Here is an 18,163-nt window from a genome sequence, read left to right on the forward strand (position 1 = left end):
CCCCCCCCCCCCCCCCCCCCCTCTCCATTCCTCTTGGCAACAGCTTGCTGATTAAAAAATGGGCCATACCCCAAGTAAACCCTTCTGCCTATCTGCCTGACCCCAGCAGAGGAACAAGTTCCCCCACAGCCACAAACACTCACATTAGGATACCGCTAACATCTGCACACAAACCTCAATGCAATATCAAAGCTTCCTGTTGCAACCCCTGATCTTACTGCGTGTGTGAAGGAATGCTATATGGAAACAGAAAATGAATAGGAAAAATACATAGCAAAGTCTTGAAGTTGAAGCTGAAAGTTTGGAATGAATGAATGAAGATATGCAGTATTTGCCAAATGAACAGCAGTTTTTTTTTCTTAATTTGTTGTCTGAAACTGATGGGAATACAATTTCACTTCACACTTCGTGTGACATTTCAAAATTTGGCAGTAAATGTAATTCACAGTTGGATGGGAGCGTAGCTTAGCGTCACTAACCTTGGAGCGCGGCGGAGCGCGGATGTACCATTTACAGTCGACGGCCTCGGTGGCGTCAGCCTTCCCGTCTCTGGTGATCTGATGGGACTCAACGATACCTTCTGGACCAACCATGTCATACTGACAGGCTGAAACAAACGCATATGCATAAACACACACAAACACACACATGCACACATACTGTATGCACGCATGTGCAGTTCAAGCTAACAAATACCACACAGGTAGCCTACACACCTGGACATACTTTAAAAAACTAGAACGCAAATAATACAAATAACTGGAGGAACCACAGCATGAATAGGCTTATTGAGATAAAAAAAAAAAAGAAAGTGTGAATGTGATAACAAGTGAGATAAAGACAGAAAGAGAGAGAGGAAGACACAGAAGCAGACAGAGAGACAGAGAGGGAGTATACCTACAGGGCAGAGGTGGGGGGACTCCCATGTCTGCAAAGTCCGGATCTGTGGAGAGAGCAGAGGAGGGGTGGGGGGCATTCATTATTAATACATGATTACAAAGTCAGGATCCGCACAGAGGCAATACAACCAGGTGTAACAATGTACAGAGGAACTTCCAGAGAAAACTACAAATTGCTGCCCTCACTCCTAAATTATTTTTGCTTTGCTACACCCTCTAGTTTGCAGTCGCCTTAATTACAGAAAGCTGTTGGCATGTTGTCTTCTGCCCGTCAAATTCTAGCCTGACGCTGGTGCTAGATGAAAAGTCAAGAATCATGAGGGCTGTACCAAATTGAATGACAATCACTTTTTGTTGATATATTTCAGTCTGGACCAAAGTGGTGGCGCTAGTGTGGCTAACAATGTGACACGTTGCATGTGCATACAGTCTGCATTTGATAGAGTAATTAAATCCTGTACTTCTTCACACATATACATCAATGTGTGACTTTTACACACATTGAGGTATATGTGTGTAAAAGTCTACTCCAGGCACATGTGAAGTCTGTGGGAGTTTTCTAACCAAAGATAACCTACTCTAAATGACTCTCATGCTAACCAAATGAAGAGAATAAGCTCCCCACAGTATCCCCACTCCCCTAAAATTATGTAAAATACCCTCATTAGAGCTATTAGTTCAAATCAACCACATTTACTGGCATGAGAGGCTTTGCAAGCAATTTTCAAGGATCAAGGTCAAACTCTTGTGCAGAAGATGTTCTCTTTGGGTTCGATTCAACATGCTAATCACTAGAATTTGCAGCTGTATTTTACAGCGACTTTGACAGTAATTTGGCTTAATTAGGTTTAGTATAATCGGACCAGATACATTTTCTTTGACAAAGTATAGCTGTACAAACCATGCGTTTTCTTTCTGGGGGAATAACAGCCAGTCCACTGTCACTGTTGACTTATAGGACCGATTGCAAGTCTCGATAAGAATACAAAGGGATAATATTTTTTGGACTGACACACTAAATATGAATAAAAACTCCCCTGAGTTTATCTTTGTTCCCTTTTGCACTGTCTGAACAAAACAGAACTGAAGCTTAACAGAGATAAATGGAAGAGCAAAAACATTAGAAATATCCTCAAGAAAGGTTTCAGAAAATTTTAGCAGACCGTTGGGGAGTACGAATCTAATCCTTAACCAAACTTCAACACGCCGAGTATAAGAAAAGAAACTTTAACAAAGCTGAGGCCATACGTTTTGTCGGCTAAACAAGATAAGGGACGCCTCTGCTGAAGTTTTGAAAGTCAGCTTGAAGCGAAAAGGTTTTTTACATTTTTTTTTCTCTACAACGTTGCAATAAATTACATCAACAGGCCCGGCCTCGCTGAGGTGTGTTACCTCGTCTTGCTAGTGAAACATCACAGTCTAGTCTCTCATCCCCATAGATTCAATATCGCTCCTCGGATGACTTCACACGAGACAGAAATTGACTCTTGAACAAACTCTCCCGTTCTTTCACGTCATCAGTTCTGCGTGTGCTGTGCAGTGATGATTGTGCGTTTTTATCAACCACGCTCGGGCAGAATGTCAGATATATCCGCTTCTCCAAAGAAAATGACTTTGAAATAATTCATTGTGTGTATGTAAAAGTGAATTTTGATTACAGTTCACCTTAATTTCATAGTTCATAGCCTTCCTCTCACATATTTAAAACCTTTACCTAATAGTTCTGCCTCAGCTTTCAATGCGATAAAAGGAAATAATATATAACTATTAAAGTAGCAGGACAATTGTTCTTCGATCAATTTCTGAGCTTGTATTCCACTATAACGACACGGCAGGCCACATTTGTCGCCATGCTATGACATAAAAACACCCCTCGGCATTCAATACATTCCTGCTGATTCCATTTTCTTTCCAGCCTAGTGACAGAGCAGTTGTGCTTTCAAAGATACGCCGTTAGCTGTGAGCTCCGGGTTGCATTCATTTGAGGACAGGGCCTGCGGAAAATGGGAAATACAAAAAAGGCTTCACATTAAATCTGATTGTTCCTTGCCAATTCGAGACATGGCTACCAGTGACTGAGCTCAGTGTGGAAAATGAGGTCTGATTGCACAGCGTGAACACCTTGCCTAAATGTCACTGTTATTTTGTCTGTATGTATGCCCTAATTGTTCTGTCTAGACATGACTCAGAGCTTTACTGTGTACGCAGGACATGAAGGGCAAGACCTGTATACCTGGCAACACTGCACGTCCTGGTGACAGGATTTTTGAACGAAACGGCACTTGCTGCATGAAACCTATAATCAAAGGAGAGCGATTCTTGGCCCGATTTCAGCGGTGCTTTGGTGGGGAATCAGAAGAAGCCAACCTCCACTTAAGGTGAAAAGAGGAAGAGCCAGTTGAATGCCTGTAACAAATCTAGCAAGGCTGCAGAAATCCCTCTCTCCCTGGCGCTTTCAGTACCAACATGGTACTTAGTAAAACATTCATGTGAACACAAAGGCGGTCAGAGGAGGTGCTTGGAATCTACTCAAGAGCTTCTCCTGAGGCTTACACTACGATTCCCTCCCGATTAATTGTTGCTTTCAACTAAGGCTCAAATGATACGAACTATAAAAAGCTGAATAACTATTTAATTTGTCTTTGGGAAAAGCAATGTTTGCTTGTACAGTTCAAACAAATCCAACCACGTGGCCATTCTCCACATGGAGAGGTGATGAGCTGTAAACTTAACACGGACAGTGACTTTTTTTCTTCTTCCAAGAGCAAAGTGCTGCTAACTACTGTAACGCTTTCTCGTTTATTAGTTCCCACAGAAGTGACTCAAAGCATGACATAATAATTTCAGCTGTAAACCTTTTGAAGAAATTATTTTTTCAACAGAGTTAAAGAAGATTGATACCACAGTATTTGTACGATAAATCTAAGCTGGAGCAAGAAGACGGTTAGCTTAGTTTAGCACTAAGACTGGAAACAAAGTTAACAGGTAGTCTGGATCTGTCAGAGAGTAATAAATTAATTTGAAAAAATTATATGGATTAAACAAACAACAATTAAACAAAAAATACAATGTGTTATTTTGTGAGTTTGCTGGTAGGTGGATTGAGCTTCTGGGTAGCCTGGCTAGCTGTTTCCAGTCTTTACGCAAAGCTAAGCTAAGCTAACTGTTTCCTGGCTATAGCTTCATATCTAACATACAGATATGAGAGTGGCATCAATCTTTTCAGCAAGAAAGTGAATAAGTGTATTCCTCAAAAATATCGAACTATCCCTGCACATTTTCTTTTAGCATAACTACAGCCTCCTTCCTATGTCTTTCCATGTTGCCCTCCATGGGATGCTTCAGAGTGTGTAGCTAGCAGGTAGGCCGACAGGGAGGCAGACAGGAACGAGGGATGAGAAAATCAAAGTGGAAGACAGTTAATGAAACAGTGACCTTCAGGTCAGCTGTCCTGGTTGCGCCAGAGATTTATTATTGGGCTTTGGCATCACTTAACCTACCATGAACACAAGGCCAAGCAACCTCAGAGGAATAGATGCAAGATGTATGAAGGCACACACACACACACACACACACACACACACACACACACACACACACTTTTGATAAAGGCTATTCTTAACATGGCAACACAGGTCCCACTAAAAGGGCTGCTGTGCCTATAAATGCCTCCCATGCAACCCTTGACCTTTTTAGACTCTTGCTCCTGAATTTCAATCAGGTGAGTTCCATCCCCTCCGTCATCAATCACCCCCTCTCTCCTTCGCTGCCCTCCTTGATTAATCGATTAAATTAATTACATGGATTGATAAAATGATTGATGTACCAAATAAATGACCAAAATAAATGATGTGTACTATTTTCACAGAACGGGATTCAACCTTGCCTTAGGCTAAGCTCGGTCACTGTGTAATATTTGATCGAACATGAAACTTCAAAAGCATCGCCGTATGTTGCTACGATGAATAATAAATACCATAATAACACACCAACGCGAGCACAGACAGAAATTTCACTAGAGCACGCTGTATGTGCTTCCATTGTATTCACACTGCAGCTTCTCGATAGTAGTCGCCACTGCATTGTATAAATGGCTTTGCCTGACTGAGCTGAATTCAGAGCACATCCACACAAGGCCACACCCTCTCTTCTCTTCATAAAGCTCGACTAAGAGTGTAATCTTCTGGGGGCTTACTGTATTTACCCTTTGCAACACAGAAAATGCTCACTTTAAAGCCAGAGACTTTAAGTTGCCCCGCAGCACCGTTCATGCACATATTGAGCTCCTCAAAGAGCAAAATGCTGTCAAAAATGTTCACACCAATGCAAGTATACACCTGTGTAAGAAAGTGCTGCCAGCAAAGTCAGAGAAATGCACAGAGACAGAGCAGAAATTACAGAAGTTATGTGCATATGCCCCCACAAGAAAACACAAGCAGCTTCGAATGCCAGATTAAATTTCCTCATCATATTGCTTCAAAAACAGGTTTATAATGCTTGCTGTGGGGCGACGGTAATTCAGTTTGGCAGCCAGACATAAAAATAATCATTAGGAATGTGTTCTAGTAAAAAAAATCTGAAACAAATGATGAGTAGGCCCTGATTGGTTTCGTTTGGTGTAGTCTTTTATTGAGAAAACACACGCACGCACGCACGCACGCACGCATGCACACAAATGAAACAGAGCATTGCAGAACTCTCAGGAGATGTAAATTTCTAGTAACTGTACAATCCCAGATGTATTGCTCTTCATAATACAGGCACAATGTTTTATTAATGAGACACACTACTGCTCATTCGGAATTGAACATTAGGCTCCACTGCATCCCTTCAGTATTAGCTGCTAAGCCCAATGTGTGTTAAACAGCATATGAAGGAGACTCATGATTATCAATGTGTGGCAATATTCCAGGAAACCAAAGGACACAAGCATGCAGAGTGCGCACACATAACCAGCCCACACAGATAAACAATTTCCCAGTGGCCTCATTTCCTCTCAGCTGCTCAGCAGTGACATTTAAATAAGCATCTGATTAACAATCGCTGCTAAAGTGGTTGATCAAGCTATTGAATGGCTGTCATTAATCACACTCGACACAGCTGTGGATGGAAGTGGAAAGACAGACAGATGAAGAGGTACAGAGAGATGTGGAAGGAAAAGAAAAGGTTTTCCAGTTTGATTACTTCCATCCCATTCAATCACAGCCAAAGCACAATTTTGGCAGAGGTGATTGTCTCATATTTCCACAGTTCCCTGAATCGAGTGCGTGTCTGCAGTTTTCATTCTAGCAAGTCACCCAGCTTTCAACTCCCAGAACAAACATGCATGTTACATACTGGACTATTCAAAAACACTGCCTGAGCAAACAAAAGGCTATTGTGAAACCCCTTTTTTTGATCAAATGGTGCTGTAGAGATTATCTATATAGCTAATACCCACTTGAAAGGGCTTTGTTGACCGTGCGGATGACAACCCAACTACACAGAACAGTAGCTGTGAAAAGAGGAGGCCACAGGATCTGTCGGGGACTGATATGATTCAACACACCCTGGGTGTCATGGCCAGTGAGCTGGGTCTGTGCCCCAAACAGCGATTAGCAGCGATGTGTAGCCCAACGCCACGCAACGTGCAACACCAGTTACACACCAACGATCCTGCGAAGAACTGTACTGAACTAGTCTGCAGAGGAAAAGGTAAAGGAGTGTGTCTCGTGCTTAAGGTGCACAAAAGTGACATGAATTACAATTTTCCTGTTGTTTATTCAGGCAAGCTAAACTCAGCTTCACATCCAAACAGGCATTAATACGGCCTGTCATTGACCTGTTTATACAGTCACCAAAACTATCATACGCTGAACGCAAAATGTGATGCGTGACTAAGTGAGAGGAGCTTAGCTGAGAAATCTCAGTGTAAAATAGCTGCTGAGTAACCCCAACCCTTATCTCAGCCATCAATGACTCAATTGCCCTTGAGCAAGGCACTTAAGCCCGATACTGTGTGTCCCAGCGGCAGTATCCAGATGGTATCAGTTTAAAAATAAGAGATCTTCTGTCGGAGCTTGGAGGACGAACTGTCACAGCATTTCAGATAGATTACAAGAACTGTGTGATCTCCGCACTTGTGTGTGGACTAATGAGTCATGCAATACATTATTGATCTTCATAAGGGAAGCAGCTGTAGGACAGTTCTTGAAGTAGATAAGGATACAGTGTCTTGGTCAAATCTATCTATCCATCTATCACTAGCTCTCTCTCTCTCTCTGTCTCTATGGTATTCCACTATATGTACATTGACATGACGTATCATTGATATGATATGACATTTAGATGCACAATTGCAGTAATAGATTTCTGTTCGGGTACAATATATTGCATTCTAAAAAACTATGTGGTGTAATGTCTTTAACTGGGTGTTTTGTTCATTTACTTCCTTAATTAGTTTTGATTTCATTGACTAAAATCTCACTCTTGTCTCCAGCCCATTGAGCATATTGCCGTTGTAGGAAAAAAAACCTCTTGTTTGTTAATTAATCTGCTCATTTGCCCACGAATCCATCTCTCTGTCCTCACATCTCCCTCTATTTTGTTGCTGTAACATTTACTGCTGGAGCTTGGTCCATACTGCAATTACCAATACACTCATAGTGTATATGCCATATTGAATGAAAGTGTCCCATCAAGATTTTGGCTTGAAGAGGATAGCAGGGAATTTGGTCGCTGGGATGGAGTTTCACTTCATCTTGCACCTTCATAAACAGTGATGGATTTCAAAAATCAGTTTGTGGCTGTGTGTCTGTTTGTCCATAGTTATGCGTGTGTGTGTGTGTGCTCTTCCATCTCCTCCATTGGCCAAACTGTTAACTGCTCTCCTTCTCGCCTTCCTTCCTCCCAGAATGCCTCTGGGAAACAAAGACGAGTGCACATAGCAACGCTGCACCTTGCGAACAATGTACCCTATCTGAATGTGTGTGTATGTGTGGTTGAGCATTAGTATGCTGCAGTGGTGTAGTGGTGTCTTCACAGGCGGGTATGCTGCAGGACTTTTAACTCTCTTACTTTTAGGCAGTTTTATTTGTGACAGTGAATTAAAAGGGCGATCATATGTTTTGTTTGGAGTAGCTTAATTCTCCATAACTGGAGTTTTAAAAGAACAAAATATAGAGGAAGGACCAGCTTGCTTGTTAAGTGATCTTTACATCTCAGGCAACAGTTATGGACAGTTAGGAGTACAGTTATGAATGGTATTGAACACTTGTGAAACCGTGTGGTTCAGCGGATGCTGGGATAGCATTATTAGCTAATGTTCCATCTGGGGATGCTTCTTCCTCTAGCTTGTCACCGTTGTGGTGCGACAAGCTTTCATTTTGATGAAGTTTAATAATGTGCTTTGCTGCATTGGCTTCATATTTTTAGCTGTACATCTGCAGGATTTACTAGCTACTAGTGCTAGTGTTTTATAACCCTCCACAAAGCTGGCAGGTTAAAAAAAAACATCTTCAATAAAATACCATAAACAAATGCTTTCTATTTGAAAATAGATTATTGTATATCGGCCGCCATCCGTTCACGCGTAACCAAAAAGTTCTGTCACCTGAGCGGACACCATCCCTTTATTTCTAGTGTTGTCTGTTGTAATCAACCAACTTCGCAGGTCCAGTTACACTGCACATGTGCCATACACCTCAAGATCATGTCCCAACCTTCGTTCAATAGCTTTGCCTTTAAAAAAAAGAACACTGATTTTACACATAAAAGTCTGTTTACAGGTCTTAAGGGAGTACTGCTACATACGTATATGAAAAAAGGTTTTTAAAAAAAGTGCAAAATATGAGAAATTGCCTTAAGTCAGCATCGGTTGGGTTTGAAGACTGCAAGTTTGCAAATGCAAGAAACCTGGGGGTGTGGAGTTAGGAAGAAGTGTGCTTACCAGACCTCTGCAGCTCGCTCCTCATTACTGCTTCAGGCTAGAGGCTCGAGGCGACATTAACACACCCATCCAGCAGGTGAATTGCATTGTGGGTAATGGGGCCACCAGATTTTAAAACTGTGTATTGCGACTGTGCAGCTTTGTCAATGCCGAGTGCACATTTTGTTTTGAGTGCTCACGAATTTCGTTTGTGTATCTGTTTTACTTAACGTAGTGATGGCTCAGACGGGAATCTATTCCTGATGGAGAATTTAGCTGTCCCTCTAGGCATCACAGGTGTTTCTATCTAAATGACACCCCAATGAAAGACACATTCCATCCAGGTTCCATTTGGGCAACCATGCAATAAATCAACACAACGTCACCACTCTACCACTCATTACTGCACACAGAGTGTCTGAAAGGGAGAGCGAGAGAGAGAGCGAGAGAGAGAGAGAGAGAGAGAGAGAGAGAGATACAATGACATAAAGGGACAGAGCAAAGACAGTTCTGCTGATCTGCAAACAATGCACCCCCAAGAAAGGTAATTTGAGAGTCTGATTGCTTTCTTTAGATAGTGTTTCATTTCGCTGTCATGGAATTATGAGAGGTAGCAGACTCACTTTTCACTGCCGCTCTGCATCTGTTCCAGAGGGCCCATGGGGGGGAAATCAATGGCTCACAGACATTTCTATGCAAACAACTGGCTACAATTTGACCCAGTGGGGTGAAAAACTGCAGTCAAACGCACTTTAGCTAGTGGCCAATACAAACACAAAGTGGATTTAAATGAGGAATGCAGAACAAATTGCTTGCTACATTAGCGCAGTAACAGTTACAGTAACGTTGTGTTAAGATTAGAAGTAATGTGATTTAAAGGTGAATTTGTGTGCGGAACATTAGCCTTTAAAAAGACTGCATCAGTGAGCAGAGCAAAAAAATAAAGGAGAGTGTGAGTAGAGGCGTTTAAATCTGTGGTTGGAGAGAGATGGAAAGACTGGCAGAGAGAGATTATGTGAGAGAGATTAAGAAACAGGGAGAAAGATGCAGATTGAGACTTTGGCCTCAAAAACTCAACGGTTTCTTTCCCTTCCCCATCACCAAAGTGACTGCTGTTACAGCTGCATTAAGGATACACCACCAGTGCAGCTGTGTAGCACAACAAGAGCTCTAAAGGAAACTGTCCATGAGACCAGAGGCAGAGAAAGCTGTAAAACCCACAGATCTTGTAACAATAACAACTGTCAGCCGTATTGGAGACATTTCTAACATTCATGTTCCATTTGAGAACATAATCCCTACAACGCACGGGCTACTACAACAGCTACTTCTAAGATCTGTTTCTGGTAACGAGGCTGGCAATATGGAGGGCAGTTTACTACTGTAAACTGTAGACTACTGTAGTACACAAGCAGGGCATTTATAGAGTAACATGTTGAAGAGTAATCTAAGAGAGATTTTGAACAATGAGCACTTGAGAAAACAGCAAATACTGACCTTTTTGTATAATAATGAATACAATAATTAAATTAGACAGTGGCTTTGTTGAATGGCTATTATAACCATTCTATAAATATATTGCACCAGTGGTGAATAAATCCATGTGTATCCTAAAGTAATCATTGAGACCTCCAGCAGCAGCAGATTACGCTTTAACACACATACCGCTTTGTACAGTCAATTATAACATTTAAACTGTAACTTCACTGATTCAGAGTCAGTTTACTAGTCAGAGGGTGTACTCCTCAGCCTCTGAAAACAGTTCATGTCTTCTGTGGCTCTGAAAGGAGCTTCGTCTAGCCTGAGTAAATAACCCTTGTTATGTCACCAGAAAGACTTGGATGTTGACCAGGCAGGAAAAGATGCACTACGGGAAATATAAGATCCCGTGATTTTGGAGCTTTACCAATTCTCAGGACTAAAATTCAGGATATTTTGGCCTCTTCTGCATTTACGTTTTAGAGACCAGCCAAAACCAGGGCTGAATGATGCTCTCTAAAACTGAAGGGAGCTGCGGAATATGTGAGTTCCTAACTACAAACGTCCCTTATACTGTGAATACACTTATTGCAAAATATTTATTATAGCAAATATAAGTACTAAATCCTATAAGACCTATTGCTGTATATCACACTGCAACAAAAGGGGGCTAACATCTTGTGTGCAGCTTACAGCCTGCTGTTAACAGTTCATAGTTTAGTTCGCACGCAACCACATGCACACATACTCATACACATCTCGACACTATCACATTTTCTTTCTTTTTGTTTTTGATAATCTAGACCCTGACATGCACAAACCCACAAGCTTTGATCTCCTGTCTGCTTTACTTTGACCACTGTCTGTTGGGACACACCAGAGCTGTTAAATTGGCTGAATCAGAATGGGAATATTCAGTGTGGTGGGCTACCTGCGTTAGGTCTGACTGAGTCTCTCTCCACTGAGCCCAGAGGATAATCCATGCAGGGCTGGTGTCTCTTCAACCAATGTTGGAAACAGCAGCTGTATGGAGACACATAAGGCCATTTTTTCAAACTGAACTGGATTGATTTTCTCTTTTCCTGTATGTGGTGTTTTTACATAACTGTTTGTTCATGCCAATAGAAGTAGGTTTGAATTGGATTTGTTGGATTCATCTTCCCCCTTCCAAATCATAAGCTCGTACTAAAAGTAATATTCTGTACTTATTGTTCCAGGGGCCATTGTCTTTCTCAAACTCTGTCTTGCTCTTACCCTCCCCGACTCTGTCTATGCAGTCTATTTCCAAAAACACTTTTCCTGCTAAATTTAGCCAACCAATCCTGATTGTGCATTAAGGCCACAACAGGCAGAACATATTTACGCAAGTCAGCAAATTATTCTTGGAGAGACTGTTTGACAGGGTGACTGGCAGCAAACTGCCAAATCTAGCTTCGCACCAACTGGAACGCTCATTTCATTGGGTGTTATTTCAAGAAAAAGAAAATTCCTTTTGTGATCACAATGTCAAAATGTCACAATAAATAAGAAATTGCATGGAATTGCCATGTAAGTAATCCCCCAGAGTGGTTAAACATAATGACGGCAAATACCCAGGCTGAGTGCTTTCCTTGCAGCATAGCGTATTTTCGAGTCATGGCCATTATATCCAAATAAGTAAATGCAATCAACAGAGACAGAGAGGGGGAGGGATGCTTAAGAAGGGCAGGGTGGTACTGTAGTCACGTACTAATATATATTACATTTCTATCTGCACACTGAAAACTGCATTTACACTGGCAACCTCAGGTTTTACTGTTCCAAACAACTCCGAGCAGAGCAGACTAGAGGGTAATGGAGGGTGACCGCAGTGTTGGACTTCATTTCGCCAACAATTTGGGAAAAAGGAAACAGCTGAAATGCCTCAATTTGAAATGGGAGTGGCTTTAGAGACCCACATTCTTAAGTATTTTAAATCATTTTGAACCTTGTATTTAATTCCTTTAAATGTGTATTACTAGTATTGACAGTTTGACAAAAAAAGACTTGATCATTAAGTTTTTTGTGCAAAAAAAGAGTGAGGACCTTTCTTGTCTCACCTTACGTTACAGAGCCTATGAATCTGTAGGCACCAGCACCGATTCAGCACATCATAGATTCACTTGAGATAAATACTGTATGTGCTCAATAGCCGCGAGAGCCAATTCACATAACACAGAAACTATAAAATGTAGAAGCAACTGCAGACGTCCCACATTTGACATGCTTTCTTTAACAGTTGCTTTACCCCTTAAAAAAGCTGAGTGAAGCATTTCCTACCTGGACTCACAGCGTAGCAGAGCAGGTCAGAATGTTTGAGTATCAATCCCTCTTTCACACTGATCCAGCTCTAAAAGCTCAGCACTTCTGTACTTTTACACTGTTGGTTACTCTGCTTTCATCTAAGATGGCAATCTCACTTATTGATGGCACTGGAAGCCAATAATCAATAAAAAAAATACTGTGATATTAGCACTTCAAAGGAAGGGCATGCACACATGCATTTAAATATACTGTGTCATGACAAATACAAATAACTGGGGTTGTGAATGTGTGTTTAATTTGTTTTAAAGGTTAGCAAGCCATAGAAAACATAAATGTAAATTAATTTGAACCACAAGTTGGAGAGGTAGATAGCACATTTAGCTTACATTGACACAAGCATCTCTCAAAGAAATACTTTGACCTTTTGGGAAACATTAACATTTTCTTGCCGAAAGTTGGGTGAGAATATCGATACAGCTCTCGTATGTTAAGTAGGAAACTACAGCCAGCAGCCTGATAGCTTAGCAAAGCCTAAAGACAGCATGAAAACAGGGGGAAACAGCTATCATGACTGTCTGAAGGTAATGGAATCAGCCAAGCAGAACCTCTAAAACTAATTTATCCCCTTACATCTCGTTTGGTTAATCCAAAAACTACAAACAGCATGTTGCAGTGTTATGCTGGTTGGTGAATTTTGTTACCTCTAGACAGAGCCATTCACGCTGTTTCCCTCCGTTTCCAGACTTTGTGCTAAGCTAAGCTAAACAGCTTCTGGCACGTAGCTTCATATTCACTGTACAGACAAGAAAGCGTATTTCCTAAAACGTCCAACTGTTCCTTTAAATCAACACCCTCAAAAGAGAATAGACATCAGATTTATTCACTACCACAAAACAAGATGTTAAATCCATCCACTCTCTCATACAGACAAATAGGCTTCCACACATAAATACACCTCCACTCACTGCAGTGACACCTGATTAAGTCGCTGTTGGCACAGCAACAAATATCAGCATGCACATTGAGCAAGTGATGAACTATCAACTGAAATCCACCCGCACCGCTGTGTCCGTCTTTTGCAGTCTCATTACCATCATGCTGTAAGAGAAAGCTGCTCCAGTGTCACACAATAAATTTCCGTACACCCCTATCTCTGCACATGACTGATCACTCCCAGCACTGATTTCATTGAGAGGACAGTGATGTATGAGGTTGTTATGGTGTTGTGGTCAATCATATTGTGTCTTAAGAGCACCCAGAGACAGGGGTCATGCAGGAACCTCATTTATTTATTTGTTTGATGTTTCTATGTATGAAACATAAGTATGTGTGCATACATTAGTACCCACACTGCATGTGTATAACATTTGCGTGGTATGCTTGGCTTTCAGCGCCCAGATGTTCCAATTTGTCGTACCGCTTGCCGTCAATGCTTTTATGACTGTTCTGACATGCTCCCATATGGATGCATCTTTGGTGACAGGCTCATCATTTCAGTCAGCCAAGACCACTGAAATGCCTTCTAATAAGACTGGACCGCTGCCGGTCCAGTCTGCTGATGGACAATCACATCGCGGTCGGAAAAGCACTCATATAAAGAAAATTTTAAAAAACCAAGCATTGTCACCTTTCATAAGCTATTTTACCATTAGCAATGGATTTCTCTTGCTATAGAATAAGACGGTGGACATGGAGAACTGAACATCAGCATTACACTTGATAAACACATATGAATGTACAGCATGTTGTTACTGAAAAAAAAAGTCAGGAGTTGCTGTTGGCTCCCAGTGACAGCATTTAGTGAAATATTTACTATAATCTTGACTGTGACTTTAGGAAGTATCCAGTGGCACTGTCCCCTTCCACTGATATCCTTAGTTGATGCAGGAGCCGAACAGTCAAGCTGAATCTATAATCAGTCAGTACCAATGGGCTCACTGTGAGACTGCCCTTGAGGGCTAATCTATATGTGTCCTTAGTGCTTAGGATGTCCATGAAATGTAGCGACTCCAACCCTGGACACTTGGGAGGACTGGTGTGAGAGCAAGGGGGAAATATTTAGTAACTGATTTGTTGCTCTGTGTCTTTTGGACCTTGTTCATATCCTGTTTCTTTCCTTTTTTTATCCACCCTTTCTTCAGCCTCCATCTATTTTCAATTCTATCGTAAGCCACTGCAATCAACTCCCGCCACCTCACTGACATATCTGCTTCTTTCATGGATAAAAGGAGAAAAACCGGTTGAGGTGGCAATCAATATAGTGATCTGTTTGTACCTGTTTTAAGATTGCAGAGTTTTTACTAAAGCCTATACTGTGTTTATAACTGAAGAAGAAGAAAAAAAAGGTGGTCTCAAGACTATTTTGTTGTTTACACGTTTTAGATTTCTTTAAAGTCACCATCATCCACAAACAATACAAACTACTTATTTATCATACATGCAGTAAAGGTTTGGTTAATTTTAATCTGGAAAACAATGAAAAAAAATTTAATAATTATTGCCAGATCCTTTCTACAGGCTCTGCATACGTCTAGTGTTTGATGGCTTTGCCCTCTATCAGCACCTGCAGTACACTTTTAATATCATCCTGCAACAATATTTTAACAGTGCTCTTCAGGGAGCTCCTGGCACACTTTGTATCCTAAAACCTAACTTGTTAAAGGTGATGGTGTTGACAGGGCACCTACGTTTTCTTGAATAAATTATGATGAAAAGAGCCGTATCCAACCTCTGACAGGACTTAGATGGTGCAGAATCTTTTATTAACAGTAAGTCCTTCTTCTCTTTACGTATATGCTTATATGTTTGTGTGTGTGTGTGTGTGTGTGTGTGTGTGGAGAGAGAGACAGAGAGAGAAGCTGTCAACCTGCCAGCCCCTCTCTCTCCTGTCCTGTCAAACTCTCCCCGCGTGTGCTTTCTATCTCATGGTGCAGAACATAAAGGAGTTAGGAAAGCTTTTCTTTCCCTCCCTCTCCTTCATCTTCCAGCTTCTGACCATCGTTCTTGGGTCGGAAATGCCAAACATGCCGCCACTGAACCATCGTATGACATACTGTCTACTTTTCCACCCATCAAATCGAGTGTCATGCACAAGCGTTGTCTTGGTGACTGTTTAACATCCAAGCCCTGCATCCTGGAGTTCATGTGTTTGACATAAAGAGTTTCAGCGTGTGCTATCTGGATCTGTGGTGTCTGTGCTCCGCTGTCATTGTGAGGGTCTACGGTCACTAGCCTTGGACTCATGAGAGTGACGACAGTCCAGAAACAAAGACTCTTTTCTCAGACCCTGAGGTCTGTATAATTTTGACATGTCACACACATGCCTGGCATCACTTTGAGATGTTGAGCGTTGCCTTGTTAGTAATGTGACTTCTGTGTCAAGAGAAACAACTTGATTGCCAACAAGGTCAGCGTGATGTAAAAGGTTGTCATGGCAGATTTTCTTTTAAAGTTTAGTTATGCTTACATTCACACATCTCATGTTAATGCGTTTGGGCCTATGCTTATATGCACAGTTTCCATAGAAAAAAAAGGCTGTACACAATAGAAATAAAATAAATGCCCAAAAAAATCCAAAGCGCAGAATTTACATTCTGTGCATTCAAATTCAAATGAACGTGGTTTATCTTCTCACATTTGATATCTCCATTCTCCATATTCTGCACACAGTGAACGTGCTCTTAACATTATTCCTCCCGTGGCCCCTCACAAGCTCTCTACATGGATCTGTGTAAGAATATCTTTCAACCCAAACCAGATTTTAAATCTATTTTATATAAATCGCATTGCTGTCCGATGTATATTTAAGATAACGATCAATAAAGCAGAATCAAAGCTGGCGAGTAGACTATAGCAACAACACGGCTTTTGAATGACCTCCAAAACCACTTAGACTCCTCTACATTGCCTTCATGTCTGTATGTCCTCATATCACAATGAAAGCAGACAGATTATGTTATTTTATTGGAAACTACAGCGTAGCACTATTACACGCTTTTTTTTGTCAAAACCAGATGGCAGCTTAATATGATTTACAACAGTATGATGTGTTAAACCTGCTTGTTTTGCACAAGGTTCCCAAATAATAGAAATTAACAAATTAAGTCATGATAATTTGCCTGAAGTGCCTCAAGTTTCCTCCTGTGGTAAGTACTGCCAATCTCTTAGATCAAACAGATGTGCATTATCGCTCCATATGTGTCTCACAGAACAATATAGTCCGCCATGTCCGCTGTATCGATATGGCAAAGATATACTCTTTTACTGAATACAATTTTCATCGCAGACTGTAAATTAACAACTTTATGATTTTGCATCATGAGCGTTATGAGGGCGCATTTAAAAGCACATTTTCATGACAGAAGCATCCGTGTGTATTTTACAGTACATACAGTATGCACTGTGGCTTTAAGATGTTTAGTACATTGACTATTCATTTACTTTACTAGTATCCTTGCACAGTATGTGTGTATGTATTAAATGCGTCCCCAGTTTCCTTTGCCTCCTCAGGGCAGATCAGCAGGAGTTTAAGGTTTCTGCTCCGAGCTTGCTGAAAGCACACACTAACATGTTGTGCACATTGCTGGACCTCCACTGTAAAGATCCCGGGGGAAACTATTTGAAGTTAAAATCATGTATAACCTTCTCCACTGAGAGGTAGACTCATTTTATCATTACTAACACAAGATCTGCAAGTATCTGCCTTCTGGCAGCGCAGTCTCCTTCCTGCATGTGTGTGTTTTACTGCAGGTGTGTGTGTGATTGTGCATCAGCGTGTGCTTGTTTGTGAGGCGACTACAACAGAGCAAAAGAAGTGCCAGTTAAGAAAAGCTAATAGGTGAGTACAAGTGTTGTTCCTCCTTAGGCTGTCATTGAATATTTGCTCGACTAACATTCATAACTTCAAGCTAGGCTTATTTTCCTCTTACTGTCATTGGAACTTCAAATTTGTAAGCAGTCAATGTTTAAAGAAAGAGTTCATCGGAGCTTGGAGAACACGGACAAGTAAAGATTAACTTAAAGCTAGGGTTGGACATTTTCTTTAACAACGCTTTCTGTCACATTTGAGTCTGAAGAAGTTAAAATGTTCTCCAACCTCATTTATAGGAGTGATGGTGCTTTTTTCCAAATACTACTTGAAGCTTTAAGGAAGGATAAGGCCTACTTGGCAGTGGGACACTCATCTGCCACCAGCACAATAAGAAGGCAACAGGAAGCGAGCCAAGCACTAGCTCTCAGCACTAGCTGTAGGGGTCTAAGCAGCAGGAAAGCAGTACTGCAACATAGCTTTTGCTACATGCCTGCCAGATTTGAGCATGAATAAATAAACACAGCAAGATCTGTCCAATTCTTCCTCAGCCCCCGGCTTTAAACCAGAATACTTCTGTCACCTGTTATGATCATTCATTATCCTTTCCTCACATGCGTTATTTCACAGGTGCCAAGTTAAAAATAGTTGTATCTATTTTTGATGGGTTCCAACGAATAAGTGAAATAAAGCCCACTTGTGCTTGACACAGCACATAGTGCCAGATGAGGAGATTACTGCTTGTTAAGCTGTTCCCACTGTGGATTCCCCCCAACCAAATTACTCAAC

General features: G+C 41.2%; 1 protein-coding gene across 7 annotated transcripts in view; it reads right to left on the reverse strand.

Moving 5' to 3' along the window:
• neto1l (neuropilin (NRP) and tolloid (TLL)-like 1, like) overlaps positions 1 to 18,163 on the reverse strand; it is a 61,018-nt gene that overhangs the window by 20,446 nt on the left and 22,409 nt on the right. For 6 of the 7 annotated variants that reach the window (XR_004212833.1, XM_031849773.1, XM_031849771.1 and 3 more), the window contains exons 5-6: positions 902 to 943; positions 480 to 607 (exon numbers count right to left, since the gene is read on the reverse strand). Coding sequence is in view for 6 of the 7 variants with exons in the window: in XM_031849773.1 (XP_031705633.1) it covers positions 480 to 607; positions 902 to 943 (170 nt within the window). In the remaining variant the exon portion in view is untranslated. Of the gene's footprint in view, positions 1 to 479; positions 608 to 901; positions 944 to 11,215; positions 14,102 to 18,163 lie in introns of those variants that run through there. The other variant, XM_031849776.1, reaches the window with a different exon arrangement.

The sequence above is a fragment of the Anarrhichthys ocellatus genome, unplaced genomic scaffold (assembly GCF_004355925.1).
Source record: "Anarrhichthys ocellatus isolate YVR2014 unplaced genomic scaffold, GSC_Weel_1.0 scaffold10, whole genome shotgun sequence".
NCBI lineage: Eukaryota > Metazoa > Chordata > Actinopteri > Perciformes > Anarhichadidae > Anarrhichthys > Anarrhichthys ocellatus.